This window comes from Colletotrichum destructivum, chromosome 7 (assembly GCF_034447905.1).
Source record: "Colletotrichum destructivum chromosome 7, complete sequence".
NCBI lineage: Eukaryota > Fungi > Ascomycota > Sordariomycetes > Glomerellales > Glomerellaceae > Colletotrichum > Colletotrichum destructivum.
The window spans coordinates 2,225,993-2,247,909 of record NC_085902.1 but is presented as its reverse complement, the minus strand read 5'-3'; the positions used below and the strand labels follow the sequence as shown (position 1 = coordinate 2,247,909).

Here is a 21,917-nt window from a genome sequence, read left to right as displayed (position 1 = left end):
AGTCTCGAGCTAGGTAAGTGGATGAGAAGCGGGAAATCACGTGCTTACTTTTCGAAGCAAGGTAGAAGATGCCGACTCCAGCCCGGATTAGACCATTGACGCAATCAGACCGCCTGCCAGGAACGTTCATGCCCACAGCCGGCACCGCTGCTGAGGCACGTACAGTGCCAGGCAGGAACAGGCACCGTAGAGTCATTGGATCTCCAGCTAAGGCCAGCTTGGAGGGAGGAGCTCTTGAAAGGTGGCTCCTCGATTGACGCGGTCCTTGCGTTTAACACTTTGCTATTCATCGCATGTCGTTGTAAATCTTCCCGACTTTCATTAGATCAACTCAAATCAAACGAAACCCCGCGAATTGCTGACGAACCCCCCTGGGACATTTCCTTTCACGATGGTATGTTTCATTATTCCTGCTGCTTTCTATTGCACTGTTTGCACTGACATGCGAATTGTAGGCTTCTGCCCAGGTTATATCGAACTCCGGCCACGATGATATGATTGTACGCGTTTCTCCAATCCTATTTCCCTCTCATAAACCAAGCATCGCGGCTCCAATGCCCTAACGGTCATGCCGTCTCCGCCAAAATCCTACCGTTCACCCGGACTAATCGTAAAGCCGCACAGCACGATGCCGTCCTCGATTATTACGGTCGCCGACTCGCGACGTGCTCAAGCGACCGGAGTATTAAAATATTCGAAGTAGAGGGAGATTCCCAGCGACTCGTCGAGACACTCAGAGGGTAGGGTCACCACATCAGAACCCTTTGGACTGCGTCATATGTCTGCTCTTCCTACTGATATTGCGACAGTCACGATGGTGCCGTTTGGTGCGTTTCGTGGGCGCACCCTAAATACGGAAATATTCTGGCCTCGGCTGGCTACGATGGCAAGGTCTTTATCTGGAGGGAGCAGAACAACCAGTGGCAAAAGATCTTCGACTTCGCCCTTCACAAGGCCTCCGTCAACACAGTTTCGTGGTCACCACATGAGTCGGGCTGTCTGCTGGCCTGTGCCTCCTCGGACGGCAATGTCAGCGTTCTTGAGTTTCGCGACAACAGCTTCGACCATGTCAGCTTCCCAGCGCATGGCCTGGGCGTCAACTCTGTCTCGTGGGCCCCAGCGACGGCACCCGGAAGCATCGTCAGCAGCTCTCCTGGGCCTGGTTCGGCAGGTGTGAGACGTTTTGTTACAGGTGGCTGTGACAACCTGCTCAAGATCTGGGTCTTTGATTCAGCTTCGCAGTCGTACAAACAGGAACTGGAGCCGCTCGAGGGCCATACCGATTGGGTTCGTGACGTTGCGTGGTCACCGACAGTCCTGCAGAAGTCCTACATTGCCTCAGCGTCCCAGGACAAGACGGTTCGCATCTGGACCTCGGATTCATCGAGCACAGGACAGTGGACCCATAAAATTCTCAACTTCGATGCTGCCGTCTGGAGAGTCAGCTGGTCCCTGAGCGGTAACGTTCTGGCAGTGAGCGGCGGTGATAACAAGGTATCACTGTGGAAGGAGAACCTCCGAGGCGAGTGGGAGTGTGTCAAGAGCATTGAAGAGTGATCAGATGTCAACGTGGCATCACCAGCAAGGCGTTCGTGGCAAAATAGGGCATAGTTGGGTCAAAACGCAATAGACCTCCTGTACTTGACGTCGTTTTAGGGCTGATATACCTGTGGTTTTTTATTTGAAGCATTCTAGTCGGCTAACGTGAAATATCTGACAGGATCAAGTTTGTGTAGCTAATACATTCGTAGACCAATTAATTACTTGATGCTGCAGAAATTGGCTCGGGTCAAGTAGAGGTCTCTGGATCTGTGATGAGATTCAAACCACGGTTTTGCCCCCTCGTACTTTAGTTCCATCATTCTGGCCCCCGCGTATCATGTTGCATGACACCCAGCCCGTGTGCCCGACTCGCTTCATCTTAAGCCTAAGGGAAAGCCGAAGATGCCGAATCCGCCAAGGGCAAGTGCTGCCGACATTGCGAGGCTGCCAACAAATATAGGGCTAGACGGGACTTCTGGGATGCCTTGCGACGAAGTTGAGGTAGGTGCTGCTGGAGAGCTCGCTGAAGCTAAGATATCGGTTCGTTGAAGAACGTATAGCTCTCCCGTGGCATCGGATGTCATGAACAGCCTCTGCCGGCTGTCCTATGCAAGCCCTACTGGTCGAAAGCAGTTGTCTGGGCAATTGTTGATGTCCGCATTGGTTAATACGTCGGTAAGCGGCGTTCGACTGTCCGCAGGCTCGGTGGGCATTCCATTTGTAAAGGGTATGCTAGACAGTTTGTAGTCAACTGGTTCATCTCGATTCTCTAACCATGTGTCAGCTCTTCGACTCCACTCAGTCGCCGTAGCTCGGCTCTCTTCTTGACTCACAGCTGCCATGGAACGTAACGAATGCCTCAGAGCCGCTGGGCGTGAACTTGATGTCTAACGGTGCGGTGTGTGCTTGGAAAGATAACCTTGGGGGGACGTGGCTGGAGGCGCAGGTCGTGTCGTTGAGAGTGCGCGATGAGGTTAGAGTAAACTGTTCTCCGGTGTTCATGCCGCCTCTGTCTGGGAAGTCTTCGGTTGACCACAGCGCAAAGCAGTTTGGATAGCCGTAGTTACCCCCCTGCTTCTCAGCAGAGTCGTCGAGGTAGCCGTGGAAGTTGAGCTCTTCCGCGGGGTTGTCTCGGTGTATATCGACACCGTTCCTCCTTAACTGATCGGCCGAATTCTCGACTGTCCAAATACCACCGGTAATGGGCTCCTCTGCCATACCCACGGAGTTCCGGAGCCCCCATCCTAGCATAGTGCCATGGATGGTAAAGTCGAATGGCTGCTAGTTCTCGCCAAGGTCGCCAATGTCGAAAGCACGGAGCTGAGAGTGGCCGGTTTCTTGCCTGGCGGCATCTTGGTCGATATTAGCCGCACTACCCCTTGATACCCATATGATGCCCGGTTTCTTGTTGGATAGTAGTAAAGTTCGCGTCGTATGGCCAGTGTTGCTCATGTTCGCGACGAGCGTTCTATTGGGGTCATTGACGACTCCTTCTATGGCATCGTATGACCAGGCGTAGACCTTGTCGACTGTTGAGGCATAGAGTGTTTTGCCATCGGGCGATAGTACTATTCCGTGGTTCAGCTTCGAGCGGAGGGGCATATCACGTTAGCCGACTCTTTGACCTAGAGTAATGTACCAGATATTGCCTCACCCCGAGTGACTCGATGACCGTTCGCTCCTCGGCAACATACATACAGGTGCCTCCATCGTCAGTTAGCCTTAATGCTTGATTCCGGATCTGGCGTCGACGAGTAGAATCGCCCCTAGGCGGTCGAAGAGAATGCTCCGAGGTCGGTTAAAGCAATTGGCAACAGGACGGAACGTCCAGCCATCAGCAGCAACGGGGGTTCTGTAGACAGGCTTCAATTGATTTCTGCACTCCTGCGCCAATGTCGACAGTAGTTGAGTTAACATTAGTTGTAACACAGAGCGGGCTTAGCCGGAACCTGGAACACTTCTGCGGTCCTCATTCTCCAAATACTGAGTTCTAGGAGCGATTTGTGTAAGGCAAGCGGTAGACAGCTCATTGCAATTGTCCAAAGAAACAAGCTTATGGTACCCTCTGAACACAGACCAAATAGTAAAGAAGCATCAGGACATACGGTCCCAAACCCTCGCGTATCAAGGTCCTATGAGTGACGAGAGGGGAATCGAAAGGTAACAACTTCGGATGATGACGGTGGCTGGCAGTCCAAGATGTCGGAACGGAGGCCCCGCGCACGATTCTAATTGACGATGCTGTGCCTGGAACGAACAGGCCAATGCACACAACCTAATTGCAGGTTACAAGTCAATTACACACCGATCATTGAGAACAACCTATCGTGTCTCCTGACCGAGTACCTGTGGTAATATAGCGAGGGGGAGGTTACCTACCTAGGCTGAAACAAGGCGAGATGGTTGGCCGGTGGCCTCTCCATTGGCGTGTCTTCATCACTTCATTGAAGGAATCCGAATCACAGTATTGGGGTAAGGGCAACCCATTATGTCATATTCTCTGTCAGCCGCCCGCAAGCCCAGACATCAAATCCGTATTTCGGCCCTTGCATCTAAGCTAGCAGCTAGCACAACTTGATAGCTATGACATTGCTTTCATCTCCCGATGGATGGATAAGGCCCACCGACCGGGCCGGACCACTTCTCCGAAGCGGGCCACCCAGCCATCCCCCGCCTCCAACGTCCCGCAACTCGTCCCACAACTGTTTGCCATGTCGGGTCACCAAGCAGTGATTTAGGTTCGGCTTGGGCTGAGCAGATATCTCCTGTTCCCACGATGGCCGCCTCAATCGTATGTGCGAAGACCCTTGTCAAGAATGCCATCGCTTGGGACTGCAGCTTGTCTCCGTGCAATCTCTAGAATACGGAGACCATCTATGTGTGAGAAAGCACGCCTCAGCGAAAGGGCAAGCGATGCACGAACATACCCACTGGACTTGCCGTGGCTGATTCTGGTTTAGGGTGTTTATGCACTCCAGGCTTGACATGTTCCGCCATAGAAATGATTGATACCGATACACAGGATCGACAAAGTCCAATAAGCGTCTTGTCTATGCGTGCTCGACTGGGTACACAGATTAGACGAAAGAAACCAAACAAAATGTGGCCGCAAAGACATCTAGCGCTATACCATGACGCCGGTTCCACCACCCTCTTGGCATCAAAAGATGACCCATGTTCAAGCCAGCCGAGCTCATCGGAGGCCAATGACGCTCATTTCCAGGGTCCAAACGCGTCTGATCCAGACCTTGAGCTTGCCCTGGACTCCCTCGACGTTTTCAAGCTCGACGCCTTCCCACCAGCAACGCCTCGCAGGCTTACGCCAGAAAAGGAGCAGCTTCTGCGCCATGCCGACAGCGTTGCTACTCATTTCGTTACCTCGAATATCGCTGCGTAGACGTGCCAAGGCTAAACTGCAGACGACTGCTTTATTCGGTTCGCCTGCCCGATGACCCCAGCTGTCGTCGTGGTGAAATCCACTACTGCTCAGTAAGTTTCCAGTCCCTGTTCTGCTTCCGTTTGTAGGTTGGAAAACTTACCCCGCTGTCAACATCTCGATGAGGTGAGCTTCCGTAGTGCCTGGCTCATCGCTCCGCTTCAGACCCGAAAAGATGCCATTCTGCTGGAGAAGGGCCTTGCCCGCGGCTCTCTTGACTTCCATCATCTCGGACTGTGTAATGTCAGCCCGTGGGGGGATGACATAGAAGTCGAGGTCCTCTCTCAAAACGATAATGCCCGCCCTCTTTGACGAGTCATCCCTTGGGCCCATAGCATCTCCAGTCGTGGTCTCTTCCTCCTGCGAAACACTTGGAGACACGTCTACAGGTATCGACTGCGCAACGGTTCGGAAAAAGTCGAGCATGTACTGCAACGATGCGGGATCATACTACTCACCCGTGTTAGCGTGTGTCAAGGCTATGTGGCATGAGGGATCGCGAGAGAGTTGTACGCACGTCTACCTGGACAGCATCGCCCTCAGCGAACCCACCCATGTGTCCCTCGGGAAAAAGCCCGTTCGGAAACAGAGATAGAAGTACAAATTCGGGCAGCGTCAAGAGTTCGTCCCTCGACAACACGAATCTCGTTCCCCTGTAAGTGTTGGGCATCAGCGTATGGAAACGGTCATATAAACAGCAAGACTTACCGAAGGTCCATGGCAATCGTCTCATCGGCGCCGACATCTGATTTTGCGTTAGTATATCGGCACGACTGTGCACGAAGAAGAAGAGAGAGCTCACCTCCTATGGAATTGATGGGCGGCCCCCCTTGTTGCACTTGAGTAATGATACTCGACGCGCCGCCGGCGGTAGCCATCAGAAAAGTAAAGGATTGGAGTGGACTAGGTCCCTCAGAGTATGCGGGCGGTGGTTCGGCGTCGTCAACCTTTACAGAGGAACTCCCTTTAGTGTCCCGAGGAAGCGCACGCTTTGTCTCGATGAGAGTCTGATCGAACAAGGTCGGGTTTGGGGATGGTGACGATTGATCCGCTGAGAGACCGAAGGCTAGAGACGCATACGCTGGCGCAACGAGAGATGCTGTAGGCCCAGTGACGTTTGGAAAACTTGGGCAGCGGTTATTTTCGCAATCCCAGACGGTTGCGGGAGAGACGTATAGAGAGGAGAAAGGCGGCGGTCTGGAGGTCGAGGCTTCGGACGTGGGATACTGAGGTGGCAGTGGCTGGGCGCGAAGTCCAGTTCCTGGAGCGGCTTCGTCGCGTTTCTGGTCTGGGTTCTCTTCTGGCCGGGGACTTTGTTCTCCTCGGAGAGGAAATGTAAGCCGGGCGGACACGGACTGCCCGTTCCTGGCGTCTGGCAAGCCTGGCAACGTGGTGGCGGTTTCGAGAGGGTATTAAATGACAGATCGTGGGCAATGGAGGCGGCGCAGGGCGGCAGGCGGATTGGTCAACACACAATCGCAATTGCTTTTAGTATCTCGTGATTCGTGTTTGCGAATAGACGTGGGAGAATTGAGCCAGACTGCCCGATTCAGCGAATAAATGGCTGGTCGCTGGGGAATAGGGTGCTGCCCAGAAAGATGGAAACAACGTCGTTGACGAGGACAAGGGGAGTGCGAGAACAGAGGCGCGCGGGTTACCGGTTCGTTTAGCAAAGGTACTGGGTCCTGTGCGGCGGAGAAAAAACGTCGGCTGGCTAAGAGTCTAAGAGTAGTTTCGGCCTGAGAGAGCAAGTGGCTTTCCTGAAAAGGAAGATGACCAGAGGAAATTGGGAGCGAGGGCAGTTTGATGAGGTTGAACAAGCATGGAAGGATGGCGGTTAATACCTAGCACTTGATGGGGGGCTAGGATTAACTGGACCCACAAATTGCGCCCAAGCCTCTCATATCGTAGTCTCCAAAACAGCCCGCTACCAACACGCTAATTAAGGTGTTGCTGAGGTGCCCAGAGGAGCCGGGCAGCCGGGGTGACAGGTAGGTTGGCAGATACGTAGTCCTGTCATTTGGCCACCTACCATCTCACTTTGAATCATCTTTACAACCCGCAATAACCAACTGCTGTATTATGATGGCGCGAAATCTCGGATACATTGAATGTTTCTGCTTGTATCACCTAGTACAACCCTCACCATTCTAAGTCGCCCTATTCCACGATCACGTAACTGCTGACATGGTCCTACCTAGCCCCGCTGTGACTGTGACTGTCACCCAGGAAGCTGTGGTGGGCCTTGCCGGGATTCTGCTAGCCAATAAGCGCCGCCATCGCCAGGTCTTGTTCGCTCTAACCGCCCATGGAAACATAGGAGGCTGTCCAATGGCAGGTAATATTGTCCATGGGCATCAACTCCCTTTGTGCAACTCGTACTGGGATCTTGGCCTTGGACAGTGGCAATTCCCCGCAACATTCATGAACTGAACTGTGTTGAACCGAGGCGTGGTACTCAGCTCGAGTTGGCCCAGGATAAAGAACACTGCATGGCGTCATGGTTTTAGAGAGACGCCGGAGCCCACAACTTCCCCATCAAGTTCTCCAACCCCAAGTCCACAAGATGAGACCATAGTCGAACAGCGACCTTGCTATGGCGCAACACCACATAGCCCTGGGCTACCATCACAGGGGAGCAATCAAAGATAAATCGTGTGCAATCACAATCTCTGTCGATACTCAGCACATCACAATCGCTTCTCGTGTTAGACACAGATACGCGTGCCGTCACCGTTGTTGCTACCACGGCAAGTCAATAAAAATTGGCCGACACTTACTTCATTATTCCTCCTCACTGCTATCACCAAATATTGCCCTGAAGACATCATCACTTGGCCGCGAGGCCTCGGCGACCTTGTCTCCGGTCTCGGACGCATTGTCCGCTGGCTTTGGCCCCGGCAAATCACCCACTCCGTTTGTGTCCATCCCGCAGATTAACGGCTGCCTTGCCATGTCTATACTGGCAGGTAGTCCATGGAACGAACCGCGAGTCTCCGAAGAGGCACCAGGCTCCAGGTCGGGTTGGACGTGGGAGGGTGGCGGGACACCGAAGCGCTTGCATAGCAATCTGGTCGGGAAGAAATTTTCAGTCAGCCTCGTCATGCGCCCATACATGCCCATTTTTGCTGCCTCTTCGAATGGATCTGCTGGCTTGGGTGGCCTGACAAGCCTCTGCACGTTCGAGTCCGAGCTGGACCCTGAATCCCCAGGTCCCTTGCTTCCCGTTGAAGCAGTCGTGAACCGGGTGGCCATGAATCCTGTCATGGGCTTGAAAAGCTGCGCGCACCCATGAAACTCCTCAATCTCCTTGATATAGTCATTGTCCGTCATGTTTTGAGGTTTAGTGGGAGTTGAGCCACCAAATCCAGCCGCACTCTGCAGATAGAGCCGGTAACGTGCACGCTTGGCCTCATCGTTTGCATAAGGGCCACCCGCACCTGCTCCACGACTCATTGCTGCAATAGCCGTCTCTTTGGCCAGTCTGGGTATGCTCTGCAGCCTGTCCTGCAGCCTCTGCTCGGCTTTTTTGCCATGCTCTGGCAGAACCTCGCCTTTGGCCGGTGGGAGATTCGATCGGCCAGTGAACGCAGCCAGTCGCTCGCGCGAAGCAGTTGACATGTAGTCAAAGACAGACTTTCCAGGGAGGGCGGGTTCGCCTAGAATCGCCGCTCGAGACCTGGGATCGTGACAAGCAGCCTTTGCGGCATCTTTCGTCGACGCGTACGCCGTTGGTTGTTTGGCGTCCATGCGACGTTTCCCTGACGCCCATTCAGGGGGGATGGTTGGGGGGGGATAACACGACAGCGACTGTCTGATTTGTCGGGGTTCTGAAGAGTGGCCCATGACAAAGCCTTTCAGCGGCGGTTTGCCATCCAGACATGTTGGCTGGACGTGAACCCTGGCCGAGCCGGACTTAGAAACAAATACTGGTTTTGTTCGCAGCGCTGGATTTGCCGCCACAGTGGTACTCGCGGACTGCCTTTTCTTCATCTTGTCGCTGCCCAGGGTTCGGTTATATGATATTCGGGGCCCCATCTCGTATGGGTCATCTTCGTCTGAGCCGGTGTCGTTTAAGATCCCAACGCCGAAGCCCCCATGTTGTGCCTGCTTCTGTTTCTTGTCAGGCATGCCAAGTGAAAGACGAGGCCCGCTGGCAGAGTCGTCAACCCCTTTGTCAAGATCAGCCCCAAGGCTTTGTAGTCCGTATTGATCGTTGGCAGACCCGGAGAGCTGCGAGAGCGGACGTTCCTCCTGGTAGCCCAAACCCCGCTGGTTGGCCTTGCGAGAAAAAGTAACCATAACAACATCGTCCGGCGCAAAGAGATGGGTTTCGTTTGACGCAGCAGTCGTAGTGTTTGCCGAAGCGCCTAAACGCGCTTCCCGACGTACTTTCGGCCCAATGCCTTGTCCGTCCTTCCAGCCCATCCTCCGCAGAAGCTCGAAACCCATGCTATCACACTGTCTTCTCATTAAGCCAGCCAGCTTAACAGGATGACGTCCAACATGGCTCGAAGCCCCAAGGGCGGCAAAGGGATCAGTGGTCCGGATTTCTTGAGTGGCAGTGGCGTCCGCAAGATCTTCTTCATCCATGTAATCCTCTGGCCGGTGGTGGAACGTATTCGATTTCCCCTTCTGTCGGTTCGTGCGGCTCGAGATGAAGGTGGACGGAGTCCAACCCTCTTTTGATCCGACAGTATTGAAGTATCTATACAGCGTCATTAGCCACTGCACTAGCGCTGTAATGTTATGTACCATGGCTGACAAGCAAACGAAAAACTCACCCTGCGCTCCATCCTCCAGTAAAAGCGCCATGAAGGCGCCGCCGCCCATGCTCGTCCCTCACCTGCTGCTTGTGTAAGGGAACGTAGGAGCCATCGTCACGTGTGTCCGGGTCTAAGGGAGGCAAAGGGGTGCCGAAGGAGACATGTGCGGCGACTTGATCGTCGTATAGGTCAGCCTCATACGTCTTATGAGATCTCTTGGTATGTGACATGGGGTTGACGGCGACGATGAGCGCAAACCACAGCGGCTTCTTGGGTTGGTGGAGAGTGTCGCGGGCGAGTAGAAATGGAGTTTGTTATGCGTGGGTATGATAGCTTGAGCCGTCGATTGAGATGACTGCGGCACATTTCAAGCGCAGGTGCACTGAAGAAGGAGAGAAAAATGTCCGCTGGTGGGACTCGATTCCGAGGTGCTTTGCTCGAAAGCCAGAAGGTGGACAACGCGATGCAGCGAAGCACCCAGCATTATTTTATCTTATCAATCCGATAAGACATCGATAGGAATGTAGCCTCTATCTGTACGAAGTATTCGTACCTACAGTACCTGCCTAAGGTAGGTACCTAAAGCAGGTGTCTACGTAGGTACCCAGCGCCATGGAACTTTAACTAGGTACGGTGGTCAATATCACTTTCGGCCCCTCCTGAGGACCTAGCGATGATTCGACATAGCGAAGTTGCCAATTTCCCACGCTCGGTTCCCGAAATCAAACGCGGAGCCCCTCTCTGCCCGGGCATGGGAAGGCGGTCCGATTTAGGGTTCCAATAGTCAGCCAGTGAGTGAGTGGAGCGGAGGACGATGCTTGTCTAGATGCTCCCTCAGTTAGTGGCGCCAATTCAATTTAGCTTCAGTCCTTTAGTGTCAGTCATTCTTTCCCGCTCCGTTTCGATTCGATCAAGCGCGCCGATCAGAATCTGTATGGGTATAACATTGAGTAACGAGCGAAATGTGAACGGATACCCCTCACCACCATCTGGACGCATCACGACATGGCCATTCGAAGCTGTTCGAAGTTGAAAGAAAACAGTAGATGGGCTTAAAATAAGTCTTGGTTAATGGGCGACGTACGGCTATGCGTGAACTGTTTCGACCAACTAGGTACTGAAGAGGTGTCGTCATTTATACTCTACGTCGCACTGCCCTGCTCGCCCTAGGTTTTGCCTCAGCTTCATGCTCTGGCCGTCTTGCAACCTAGTATCCTTCCTGTCAAGGTAAAAGACTAGCCTACCTACTGTCTGGGTATATCTTTAGTGGCATGCACTGGAGGTATCTTGATCAATTTGCTTCGCTTGCAACGGACAAGACATGCTGACAACAAACAAAGCCAGGTAGGTGCCTTGTCTACTCTTCTCTCTTGCCTTGCCTTGCCTTGCTTTGCGCTCAGCCGCAGCCAGACACTTCACGCTTCCAAATACAAACCAAAACCAATGTCTTGGCGACAGTGTGTGTATGCGCGCGAACCCTAGGCTTGGTATTAGTGTGTTGCTTCAGAACGGGGACAGACGGATTGAGCAGCAACCATCCCATTGAGCGACCTCAGAATGACACTGGTAATCATTACCCGGTTTACTGCGTGCTCTCCAGGCATCGGACCTGCCATTTCATCATTCGATCCTTGCTTTATTTATTTCTCACTCACGTCTGTCCTCAGGGTAAGGTACCCACCTCCGCGCTGGCCGGAAGGGAGAAGAAAAACACCAACAAGGCCGGGGCTCGCCGCTACTGACCTATGCCATTGCCATTGCCTCTGTCTGCCTTGACCGCCTGTACATACTTCTTACGCAGCGCTCGCCCCCTCTTTCGCTTTCACGCTCTCCTGTCTTTCTGCCTTCGGTTCCCATCAACCCCAGCCCCGTCCCATCTCCAACAGGTCCTGACCAGTCTGTTCCCCCGTCCAGCAGCAGGACAGCAGTCGCCCGCACACCTTGACCCAGCACAGCGCGCCGACGAACCCTCGCAGTGCCGGATCCTCCTTTCCTGCGCTGCAATGACAACAGCAATCCCGGCGAGCTCTGATCCCCCAGCGCATGCCCCCCCCCCTCACCCACCTCAATCTCAATCTCACTCTCAACCGACCGTCGCAGCGCGCTCCCTCTCTACCCGGACCCGGCCTCCTGTCTCCGCCTCTGGCCCTCCTCCACAACGTGCCTCCTCCACCTCCAATCACCATCACCACCGCAGCCGAAGTCAACAACTCCAATATCGCTCCCACTCCCGACAACCCCCCTCTACACCTCCTACTACAGCCGCCACCGCCTCTGCCCTCCCCGTCCAGGAACTGTTTCCGCAACATGATTATGAAACTGCGGACGTAGTCTCTTACTCCAAGCGCTCCGCCCCTAGAGACCAACCGCCCTCGTCATCCCGTGCCAACACCTCGCGTCCTCAGCGTCACGGCAGTACCAGATCGAATCATCATTCTCATCATCGCGCCCCCGACATGCCCGTCAGCACTGCTGTCGCCAACAACGTCGGGCCTGCCCCTGTCAGCCATGGCGCGCCCGACCCTAGAAGCCCCGGCGCGACTTCCGCATCGAAGCATACCAGCAAATCCCGTACCACTATCCCTACCCCATCCGGCAAATGGATACTGGGCAAGACTATCGGCGCCGGTAGCATGGGCAAAGTGAAGCTGGCTCGCAAGGAGGACACGGGCGAGCAGGTTCGTTTCCCTCATCCGTACCTCAGGCCTCCCATTCGTGCTGACCCTTGCGCGATCTCAACTATAGGTTGCCTGCAAAATTATCCCTCGTGGCTCTACTGAGGATGGGCATCAAACCAAAGCCGACAAGGAGAGAGCCGATCAGTCCAAGGAGATCAGGACCGCCCGGGAAGCTGCCATCGTCACTCTTCTTAGCCATCCCAACATCTGCGGCATGCGAGACGTCGTGCGCACCAACTACCACTGGTACATGCTCTGCGAGTACGTCAATGGTGGACAGATGCTTGACTACATTATCTCCCACGGCAAATTGAAGGAGAAGCAAGCCCGTAAATTCAGCCGGCAGATCGCTAGCGCCCTCGACTACTGTCATCGGAACAGCATTGTTCACCGAGACCTCAAGATCGAGAATATCCTTATCAGCAAGAACGGGGATATCAAAATCATCGACTTTGGTTTGAGCAACCTCTTCGCTCCTCGCGGCCACCTTAAAACCTTCTGTGGTAGTCTATACTTCGCTGCCCCTGAGCTGCTCCAGGCCAGGGCCTACACGGGCCCCGAGGTTGATGTGTGGAGTTTTGGTATCGTTCTCTACGTTCTAGTCTGCGGGAAAGTCCCGTTCGACGACCAGAGCATGCCCGCCCTGCACGCCAAGATCAAGAAGGGTTTGGTCGATTACCCTAGTTGGCTTTCTAGTGGTAAGTCTCCATACCTAGGTTGTGATTACTGATGAACCACCCCCTCTAACATGCTGCAGAATGCAAGCACCTGCTCTCTCGTATGCTCGTCACCGATCCCAAACAGCGTGCCACAATGCAGGAAGTCATGAACCACCCATGGATGGTCAAAGGATACAGTGGTCCGCCTGACAATGGATTGCCGCCGCGAGAGCCACTTGCTCTCCCACTCGACTCTGACGTCGTCAACGCAATGACCGGCTTCAACTTTGGGTCTCCAGATGCCATCAGGGCCCAATTGACGCGCACCATCGAATCCGAAGAATACCAGCGTGCAGTAAAGCTGTACCAGCGCGAAAGAGAGATGCCTCAACCAACCAGAGACGTCGAAAAGAAGCGTGGTTTCGGCTTTGATTTTTATAAAAGAAGGAATTCGGGCAACAGCCGTGATACGCTTACGGCACCGAGTTCCGAGGCTCTGCAGCTTGGCAACGACCCCCTCAACGCGTTTAGCCCTTTGGTTTCAATTTACTACCTGGTGCGGGAGAAACAAGACCGCGACCATACTGAGAAGAATCCTGGGGTTCTGAATGCCCCCAGGGAAAAACCTGCGATCCCCGAAATCACACCACCGCAGGAAGCTCATACAAACTCATCGGCCTACGAGATGCCTGGTGAAAGGGCCACTGGGGGGCGCTCTCGTCCTCGCGCCAGAACCCATGGGGAAGACGAGGCCCCAGATGCCATCAAAAACTCACAGTTGTCGCCAACAATGCCACTTTCGCCAGAAATACCTCCCGAACCACTACCCAAAAAAGAGAGCACAGCAGCTGGCATCCTGCGGCGATTCAGCACCCGCAGGCGGAGAGATCCGGAGAGATCGGACAGGGACCGAGCCCACCCCCCGGTGGTTCAAGTCCACTCTCCGTCGGAGGCACCTCCCGCTCCAGTGCCCCGCAAGAGCTTCAGCATTCGGCGTGGCAGACGGGAACGTGAGGAACCCGATCCTCTCCCTCTGCGGTCCGGTAGTAGCCAGCCCCAGCATAGCGATCTCCTCAGCCCTCCCCTATCAGCCGGGGTTCAGTCGTCACGCCGCAAGGGTCTGGGCCGATCCACTAGCGTCAATTCTGCAGACTTGCGCCGCCGTGGATCAACCCGGGCCCTTAAGGAGCCGCCACCGACAAGTGGATCGGATCAGTCAACAACTACGGACAGACAGCAGCCTACCCCCAGAGAAACTCAGCAAACACGCGCGGCGTCCATGCGCGCTAAGTCCCTTGGCCACGCCAGGCGCGAGAGCATTCAACAGCGAAGACTTCGTCGGGAGGAGGCAAAAGAGGCAAATGTCCCGGAAGAGACAGACCAGGACCAGGAACAAGGCGACCAAAGTGGTGTTTCCACTGACAGGCTCGACAGCTCCGACTTGGCTAAGCCCGTTTTTCTCAAGGGCCTATTCAGTGTCTCGACAACTTCGACCAAGAACGTGACAGAAATCCGGGCGGATATCAAACGGGTGCTCAAGGGTCTTGGAGTTGACTACACAGAGATCAGGGGTGGCTTTCTGTGCAAACACACGCCCAGCATCGATCTCAAGAAAGTGCAGGACCCCCCCGGTAGTCCTGGGCAACCGCCTCCAGGGCATAGGAGACGCTTCAGCTTCGGAGCCATTCGAAGCGGCGACCGAGAGAGGGAAGATCTTCGCGAAACGGAGCGAGGACCTACCACGCCTCGCGGCACTACTAGGAACGGGGCAGAACAGAGTTACTCCAACTCGGACGTGTCAGTCGACAGTGTCTCCCGGGAGGCAGGAGGATCATCCCGAAGGGTCCCTGGTGAGACAAGCACACACGTTCAAAGCGACCTTGGTGGAAGCATGGTCTTGGAGTTTGAAATTTTCATCGTCAAGGTTCCACTGCTCTCTCTTCACGGAATTCAATTTAAGCGGCTGGTGGGAAACACGTGGCAGTACAAGAACATGGCTGATCAGGTTTTGAGGGAGCTTCGTCTATAGGCGGACTCACGGTGAGGAGACAATGCCTGCAAATGCTCCTGGACTGGCCTTGGGTTGGGAAGCAGTCTTTGGACTGGCTGGGGCAAGACGAAGATTTTTGGCAGCACACATTCTCATCATCTGGCCCCTTCTAGCCTTTGTTTTCTTTTTCTCCATTTGGTTTTGCTGTTTCCGTTGTTGTTGCTGTCGTTGCTGTTGCTATCTTGGCCACTTTGGTGGTGCCAAGTCAGTTAAGCCCTGCTGTCATGTAAGCAGTTTGAGGAGGGATGGCATTGTTTGAATAGGCGCGCATGGGGGCAAACTACGGCGATGCTGTGGCAGCACTAATTCAGAGTTTTCTGTCACAAATAATCGACGATGCTAAACTGCCACCGTTGGCAAATGCCGCGTCGTAATGACTTGGCGCAACGCCCCCAGTCGCTTGGTCTCATCGTGTTAATACTGAGGCGCGGCCGACCGAAGCGTTGTTTCCGCCCGGATAGGCGCATATTCTCTCCAGTAACCTACCTGCTTATATGCTTGTGGTTCATTGAGCCGCGATAGGTAGGTAGGCAAAAAGGCAGCTTAATAGGACCCATATTAAATGACCCGGCGGCGATTCTATAGGCCAGAGATCACATTTGTGGCCCATGGATATCCCAACATTGCGCTTACAAGAAGAAGGCTGGAAGCCTTTCATTAGGTAATCCGCTACCCATGCGCCATTACCTGAGGTACAGCCTGTGCATTCTACCTTCTTTCTGTCCTTGCCTTGTCTGGCCTTGCCTACCTTCCCTGCTCAACATTCAACCTTCCCTAGTTTATCGTGTGCTTCACGCAACCTCGAGCCAGACAGAATACGCACTTGCCTCCTCGCCCACGCAACGATTCCTAAGGGCTTGTCACTGCAAAAAACAATAAGTTTGCCCCTTGTTATCCACTACCTCCTCTCCAACGAACCAGCTTGTACGCCGAGACACTCAAAGCCCGCACGCACCCCGCGAAATCCTGCCACCGCACCTCGACACCTACTCGTCTTCAATTGCGAATCCGCCATTGTCACCTTTTAGCCAGATACGCGGCAAATTGTGCAGCACCGGGCAAAACAATAATATTTAAACGACGACGGCGACGACGACGACGACAACGACAGAAGGACGTTGCTAGTTTGCGAACGAATTCGGGACTTCTTCCGGACCGACGCTATATTGGAACTTTCCGCGATAGCATCTTCCCTCAAGCGCACCATTCTGGGTCTTCAAGATGATGCCGGCACAGCACGTTTACGGACACCACCAATTTAATCCACAAGCCGACTCGGCATGGATGCATCAGCAGTCAAACCAGCACCACCATGCGCAGCAAGCTGCTGCCGCCGCTTCTGCCGTCCAGCAGCAGCAGCAACAACAACAGCAGCAGCAGCAGCAGCAGCAGCAGCACTACAATCGACTCGCTGGAGGTCACTCTACCGTTCCGTCCCTTGGCAACACGCATGCTGCGGATGGGGGTCACGATAACATTTCCGAGGACAATCGAAGGACTATGGCCTACATTGCTGACCTCTTGAACGAGAGCACTCGCGAGGCTGCCTTATTGGAACTCAGCAAGAAGAGAGAGCAGGTTCCTGAGCTGGCTCTCATCTTGTGGCATTCCTTTGGTAAGCTTGCGCGCCCTTGAACTGGGACGTATAGACGAGGCGATCTAACCACGAGCTCAGGAGTCATGACATCGTTGCTGCAGGAAATCATTTCGGTCTACACCCTGCTGAATCCTTCTCAGCTTACGGCCGCAGCATCCAACCGGGTTTGCAATGCGCTGGCCCTTCTTCAGTGCGTTGCATCTCACAACGACACGCGCACGCTGTTTCTGAATGGTATGACGACCCCATCGCGGCCACTCGTCGTGATTTTTCATGCGCTTACATGTGTCTAGCCCATATCCCTCTCTTCCTCTATCCCTTTCTCAATACGACATCGAAATCTAGGCCGTTTGAATACTTGCGATTGACGTCACTGGGCGTCATCGGCGCTCTTGTCAAGAATGACTCGTCCGAGGTTATCAACTTCCTGTTGACCACAGAAATAATCCCTCTATGCCTTCGTATTATGGAGACGGGCTCCGAGTTGAGTAAGACTGTGGCCATTTTCATTGTGCAGAAGATTCTCCTTGACGACAATGGCCTGAATTACATTTGCGCCACTTATGAACGCTTCTACGCCGTGGGAACTGTCCTCAGCAACATGGTCGCTCAGCTTGTTGAACAGCAAACTGCGCGTTTGCTTAAGCATGTCGTCAGGTGTTTTCTAAGGTACGATGCACTCTATCCAGCTCATCTTCCCTGCCCGATGGCTATGGCCCGTGGCTAACCTGATTAACATCGAACAGGTTGAGCGATAATGCTCGAGCACGCGAAGCTCTCCGTCAATGCCTCCCTGAGCCTCTTCGAGATGCAACTTTCTCTTCCGTTCTTCGAGACGACGCGGCAACGAAGAGATGTCTAGCGCAACTCCTCATAAATCTTTCAGACAACGTCGTCGAACCGACCCAAGGGCAACACCCTGGCCTTTGAGGCCAAGAATAACTTGACATATTGTAACGTTTTCGGGCCAACATAGACTCATGCATAAAACACGGCGACTCGGAGGTCAGTGATTTCATTGGAAAACGCAAAAGCGTCGTGGACGCATTGATACCCGCTTCCTTTGTCCCAGATGGGGCATATCAGGTTAATCTGGAATGCATCTTCGACTCGGTCTTTCTTTCTTTTATCTGTAGCATCGAAAAGGACGGGGCGAAAAGCAAGGGTTTGGTTTTTTTCCTTCTCCGCTCGGGGGGATAGGCGATGGGGGGTTAAGACATTTGATTATACGGTACAGTAAGGAGCAGTCGGATCTGGGAACGGCGCCTGGGGCGGGGTTAGACGGTCCCGGCTTCTTTGGACATGAACCAGTACTTTTATCATCCTGTCCGGCGGTGAACATGATGGCATTGGCTTTGCTCGGGTAACTCAAATGTGCGCGCTGGGGGGGGGGGGTTTCCTGGCAGCGCGATGATGGGAGTATGGGATCCTCGCGCTATTGCTTGGACTCGACTTTTCCGTGTATGTATATCGAGGCTCGAGTCTGGGTATTCAAATTGTTTATACACGACCCATTAAGCCCCCCCCTTGGCCCGTTTCTGTAATTGATTTCGAATACCAGGTTCATGGAGTTTCGATGAAAAACGTACGCAGGTATAATAAACATTTATCACTTTCTACATCCACGCAGATTCTGCCCTTGTCTGGAGTCTCCTGACAGCATGTATGGCCTGAACGTTGCGTTCTGCTTTGCTGGGTGACTCTAAAGGAGTAATCTGTGATAGAAGTGAGCGCATTCTCTGGTCAGACCAACCCCTGTGCGCGGGTCGCTAACGGTCACATCGAGGATGCGGTCCAAAATTCACGCTTGACAGCACGATGCTTCAAGCCCCTGCCTCCCATTCAAGTGTATGTGCGCAGTCCCCGGGTTTAGGACTGTAATGGCCTCCTAACAGCCTAGGCACTAAAAGAAAGTAGGTCCAGGAGAAGGATATACTACGAAACACCGAGCGAATATGGTTGGTACGACTAGCCAGAAAGAGGGTTTAGATGCCTTTTGATGTTAAATTTTGTGCCTATGGACTTTGTATCCCGATGGTCTTTGCTTCTCAAGCATGTATCTCGGCATGCTGAAAACGTCAGGAATACCAAATAGGCACGAAATTCTTAAGCGATTACTAAATGCAGTAAAATTTCTACGTATTTGATTCACGTCGTAATGGGGTTTGAAGTGGATGGCGCCAAAGGTTGTAATCGGCATGCAATGTTGGTTGGATGATAAGAATGGCATGTTTTTGGTAAACTCCGTCACGTTCTGTTGTTTCAGGTCAGCCAAAGCAAGCGTTACTGTCGGTTGTTTTGTATTCGTTAGTGTTATTTTCTATGGATTCTGTACTGTAGCCACCAACGGAGAGGAGCATTGCAGATAGGTAATTTTCGTTGGCAGTGTGATATGTTGGCCATCACCGACATGTCAAGCAGGTGGAGACACAGTCGATGTTATTCGGATTGTTTTGGGCAATGCTTGAAAATGTTCGGGAGCTCTGTGTCGTTCGGTCAAGCATGATTGCAGAACGTTCGTTGCTGGGGATGTGGGACAGGCACACAACAGGATAATGTTGAAGTCAGTAGCGCAGGGAGAGCTTGCTGATCAAAGGCAATAGGGTGCGTGCATTGTGTACATATGATTGTCGAGGAAATGGCAATGACTGTTTTTAATAGAAAATGGACCAGAACGCCTTTGATCGTTTCCAATCTAAAAAGAACCTTCAATCAAAGCCTGTCGGTAACTTGTCATTGGTCTTGGTTATAGATCGTGGTGGCCAACAGGAGGAAGACATGGTTGACGGCCTCACTCGAAAATCATCGTAATTCTATATTTCTGACTGCGAGCGTTGACGTCGGGACTGTATGGACCCAGGCCTGATATCACAGAAGACAAATGGAAAAAGCAGGATTTTTGGGGTTCTATCTTCCTGGCAATGGAACAGGCTTGGCAGCCCTGTTCCTAAGACCTGGATCATGGGAAGTCCAGCACATACAACTACAGGGCCAGTCTCCAGCCTCCAAGGCTCCGAGGTGTGGGGAGAGAACTCCAGCATCATTGTGTTTCGCTCCAGACGTAAAAGCGAGCACAACTGTACCACGCCGGGTATAATTCTTGCTGGACACTGGCAAACAGTACAATACCATGCCGGCAAGAAAGAAAGGCTTGCCATTCGATTGATTCCCCGATAAGTTAGGCTACCACACCGAAGCACAAGACACACAGTGAAACCAATATCAAGACTGGGCAAGAGGGACCGTATGGGCCGACTTTGGCCAGTAGCCTCGCTTTGCCACGACCCACGCAGCCCGTGACAAGATAATGGGCGGCTGAAGCTGCCCACAGAACAGAGGGAACCAAACCAAACGGCCTGAGTATTAGGCAGCACGCCTAAGTAAGAGCTTGAAGCAGAGATGCAATCCAGGAGAGCTACTCGTGCTTCGCGATCTAACATTTAGCGAGGATAGGCTGAAAAGGCATGGGAAGCGAAGAATGTGTGGAGTAAAGGTAGTTCATAACCCTCTGGAGACCATGCTCTCATTGGAGATAAGTACGAAGATGCCGCCGGAGCCGTGATAAGGATCAGCCACTTCCAATGCCGGTAGATGTACCCCGTCTGGACCTGCGAGGCGGAAGCGAATCTATCATTTATCCACGGTGTGAACGCAAGGGGGCATGTTGTTCCTCGTTAATTCCGGTCGGACGGGTAGCAGAGTTGAGGCTCAGAGCGAGGACTGGGACGAAGATAGCAGCCACAAGAAACCGTCACTACAGTGCACATTTCAAACGACAGACAGATGTGGGGACCTATGGCAACGTCAATATGTTCCTCCTCCCCGGTGGTTAGGTTACCAGAGTGGACTAAATGCTGATCAAGAAGGCGAGAAAGAGGCAAAGGACCTATCCCCAAGAGTTATCGTCAATCCTGACGTGCTTGTAGCAAACTTTCGCAAGAGCCGCAATGCAGTCGAGGAAGGCATCTTCATAGCACATGTTCAATCAGCGTGTGGCTGCCTAGTGTGAGCAGAGCGTACATAGAGCCGGCTGACCAGGGGTTGTAAACTTGGAAATATGATGCAACGCTAGACAGTGCGACTTACTGTGACGCAAGACGCACCTGTATTGAGAGCAGATAGCCCAATGAAGGCACAGAGAGGGAGAGTGCGAGTATCTGGACTGGCTGAACACGACAGCTGGAGGGAGAGATGGATGGGAGTTGGCCCCGAAGAACGTCGGATGGGGGCGGCTAAGACGGTGTTGGGGAACGCAAGGCCCAAAACCCAAGACCGTTTGGGTCGTTACACAAAACCGGCTGCAGTCCGCAGGTGCCGCGCTTGCAGAGGTACCTACACTTGAGGACGGTTCGTGCTTAACATACCACCTATGAGACATGATGCGGAGCGGGGGCAAGAGCAGTACGTACTACCTAGGCTTCGGGCTTGTCTACCCTGTCTTCCGCCTTTTCCCCACCAAAGCTCGCCCGGCCACACACAAATATGGCGGTGGGTGAGCGAAGCCTGCCGCTGGACTGTGCACCCCCAGGCCTTGGCCATGACGAACTGCCTGCTGGAGTACCTGAGGTTCACCGTCTTGGCCAACTCTTGCGGATACACCCTCACACATTATCTCTCCCACACATACTAGTGTTGAGTCTCTCGCAGCTACCTACCTACAACTGTTGCGCTGATGCTTACACAAATCACCTGCATTTGCTCGCTGAATTGTGACGGCGCCATTGAGCCTTTTCCACGACGCGCAATTTAGCCCCACGTGGTAGGTAGGTATTTGACACCTGCTTTGGGACGCAGGAAGCGAGTGTCCGAAATGTCCCTCTAACCAGCTGAGCTGGTTGGATGGCAGACGGAGGCAAACCCGGCACGACAAAAACCCGTGGTGCATTCGCATTCATGGTCGAGAAGCACCGACTACAGTACCGAATCAACCAACCACCCTGCACTAGCGGCCGATATCTTGCGATCGGGGGCCACGAACGACAAATGACGAGAGAAAGAGAGTCCAGCCAATCTAGACACGAGGACAATGCCCCCCAGCATGCCCGCCCTGCAAGAAGGGTGCAGCTTGGCATGGAAAGATAGCCAACATAGGGTACAGAGTACCTCTAGTAGCCTAAATCAGGCTTATGCGGCCTCATTTTTATCATATAGGCGTACATTGCTACATACAGACCTATGCGTGGTACAGG

The 21,917-nt window shown here is 53.4% G+C and overlaps 8 protein-coding genes across 8 annotated transcripts; 3 read left to right on the top strand and 5 right to left on the bottom strand.

Moving 5' to 3' along the window:
- The first annotated feature begins 272 nt into the window (after positions 1-272).
- On the top strand, positions 273-1,683 carry CDEST_11241 (Putative WD40/YVTN repeat-like-containing domain superfamily, Sec13/Seh1 family). Its single transcript, XM_062927397.1, has 4 exons — positions 273-394; positions 456-500; positions 625-740; positions 810-1,683. Exons 1-4 carry the CDS (start codon positions 392-394, stop codon positions 1,555-1,557), a joined length of 912 nt encoding a protein of 303 aa, XP_062783448.1. The 5' UTR covers positions 273-391; the 3' UTR covers positions 1,558-1,683.
- Positions 1,684-1,916: 233 nt separating this feature from the next.
- Positions 1,917-2,793, bottom strand: CDEST_11240 (Putative six-bladed beta-propeller, TolB; the record flags this gene model as incomplete). The annotated part of the gene is given in 3 exon segments (XM_062927396.1): positions 1,917-2,147; positions 2,163-2,293; positions 2,376-2,793. 3 exon segments carry the CDS (start codon positions 2,791-2,793, stop codon positions 1,917-1,919), a joined length of 780 nt encoding a protein of 259 aa, XP_062783447.1.
- A 17-nt stretch (positions 2,794-2,810) lies between these two features.
- Positions 2,811-3,150, bottom strand: CDEST_11239 (uncharacterized protein). Its single transcript, XM_062927395.1, has one exon. It carries the CDS (start codon positions 3,142-3,144, stop codon positions 2,824-2,826), a length of 321 nt encoding a protein of 106 aa, XP_062783446.1. The 5' UTR covers positions 3,145-3,150; the 3' UTR covers positions 2,811-2,823.
- A 13-nt stretch (positions 3,151-3,163) lies between these two features.
- On the bottom strand, positions 3,164-3,917 carry CDEST_11238 (uncharacterized protein). The gene has a single exon (XM_062927394.1). It carries the CDS (start codon positions 3,457-3,459, stop codon positions 3,265-3,267), a length of 195 nt encoding a protein of 64 aa, XP_062783445.1. The 5' UTR covers positions 3,460-3,917; the 3' UTR covers positions 3,164-3,264.
- Positions 3,918-4,455: 538 nt separating this feature from the next.
- On the bottom strand, positions 4,456-6,800 carry CDEST_11237 (Putative SKP1/BTB/POZ domain superfamily protein). Its single transcript, XM_062927393.1, has 5 exons — positions 5,781-6,800; positions 5,687-5,723; positions 5,496-5,631; positions 5,082-5,428; positions 4,456-5,021 (listed from the first exon to the last, which is right to left on the bottom strand). Exons 1-5 carry the CDS (start codon positions 5,854-5,856, stop codon positions 4,736-4,738), a joined length of 882 nt encoding a protein of 293 aa, XP_062783444.1. The 5' UTR covers positions 5,857-6,800; the 3' UTR covers positions 4,456-4,735.
- Positions 6,801-7,132: 332 nt separating this feature from the next.
- On the bottom strand, positions 7,133-10,192 carry CDEST_11236 (Putative G patch domain-containing protein). Its single transcript, XM_062927392.1, has 2 exons — positions 9,763-10,192; positions 7,133-9,686 (listed from the first exon to the last, which is right to left on the bottom strand). The coding sequence occupies exons 1-2, from the start codon at positions 9,972-9,974 to the stop codon at positions 7,763-7,765; spliced, it is 2,136 nt and encodes a 711-aa protein (XP_062783443.1). The 5' UTR covers positions 9,975-10,192; the 3' UTR covers positions 7,133-7,762.
- Positions 10,193-11,416: 1,224 nt separating this feature from the next.
- Positions 11,417-15,684, top strand: CDEST_11235 (Putative serine/threonine-protein kinase, active). The gene is made up of 3 exons (XM_062927391.1): positions 11,417-12,422; positions 12,490-13,120; positions 13,180-15,684. Exons 1-3 carry the CDS (start codon positions 11,490-11,492, stop codon positions 15,108-15,110), a joined length of 3,495 nt encoding a protein of 1,164 aa, XP_062783442.1. The 5' UTR covers positions 11,417-11,489; the 3' UTR covers positions 15,111-15,684.
- A 184-nt stretch (positions 15,685-15,868) lies between these two features.
- On the top strand, positions 15,869-18,342 carry CDEST_11234 (Putative CCR4-NOT transcription complex subunit 9, armadillo-like helical). Its single transcript, XM_062927390.1, has 4 exons — positions 15,869-16,746; positions 16,807-16,962; positions 17,022-17,397; positions 17,475-18,342. Exons 1-4 carry the CDS (start codon positions 16,353-16,355, stop codon positions 17,656-17,658), a joined length of 1,110 nt encoding a protein of 369 aa, XP_062783441.1. The 5' UTR covers positions 15,869-16,352; the 3' UTR covers positions 17,659-18,342.
- Positions 18,343-21,917: the final 3,575 nt, after the last annotated feature.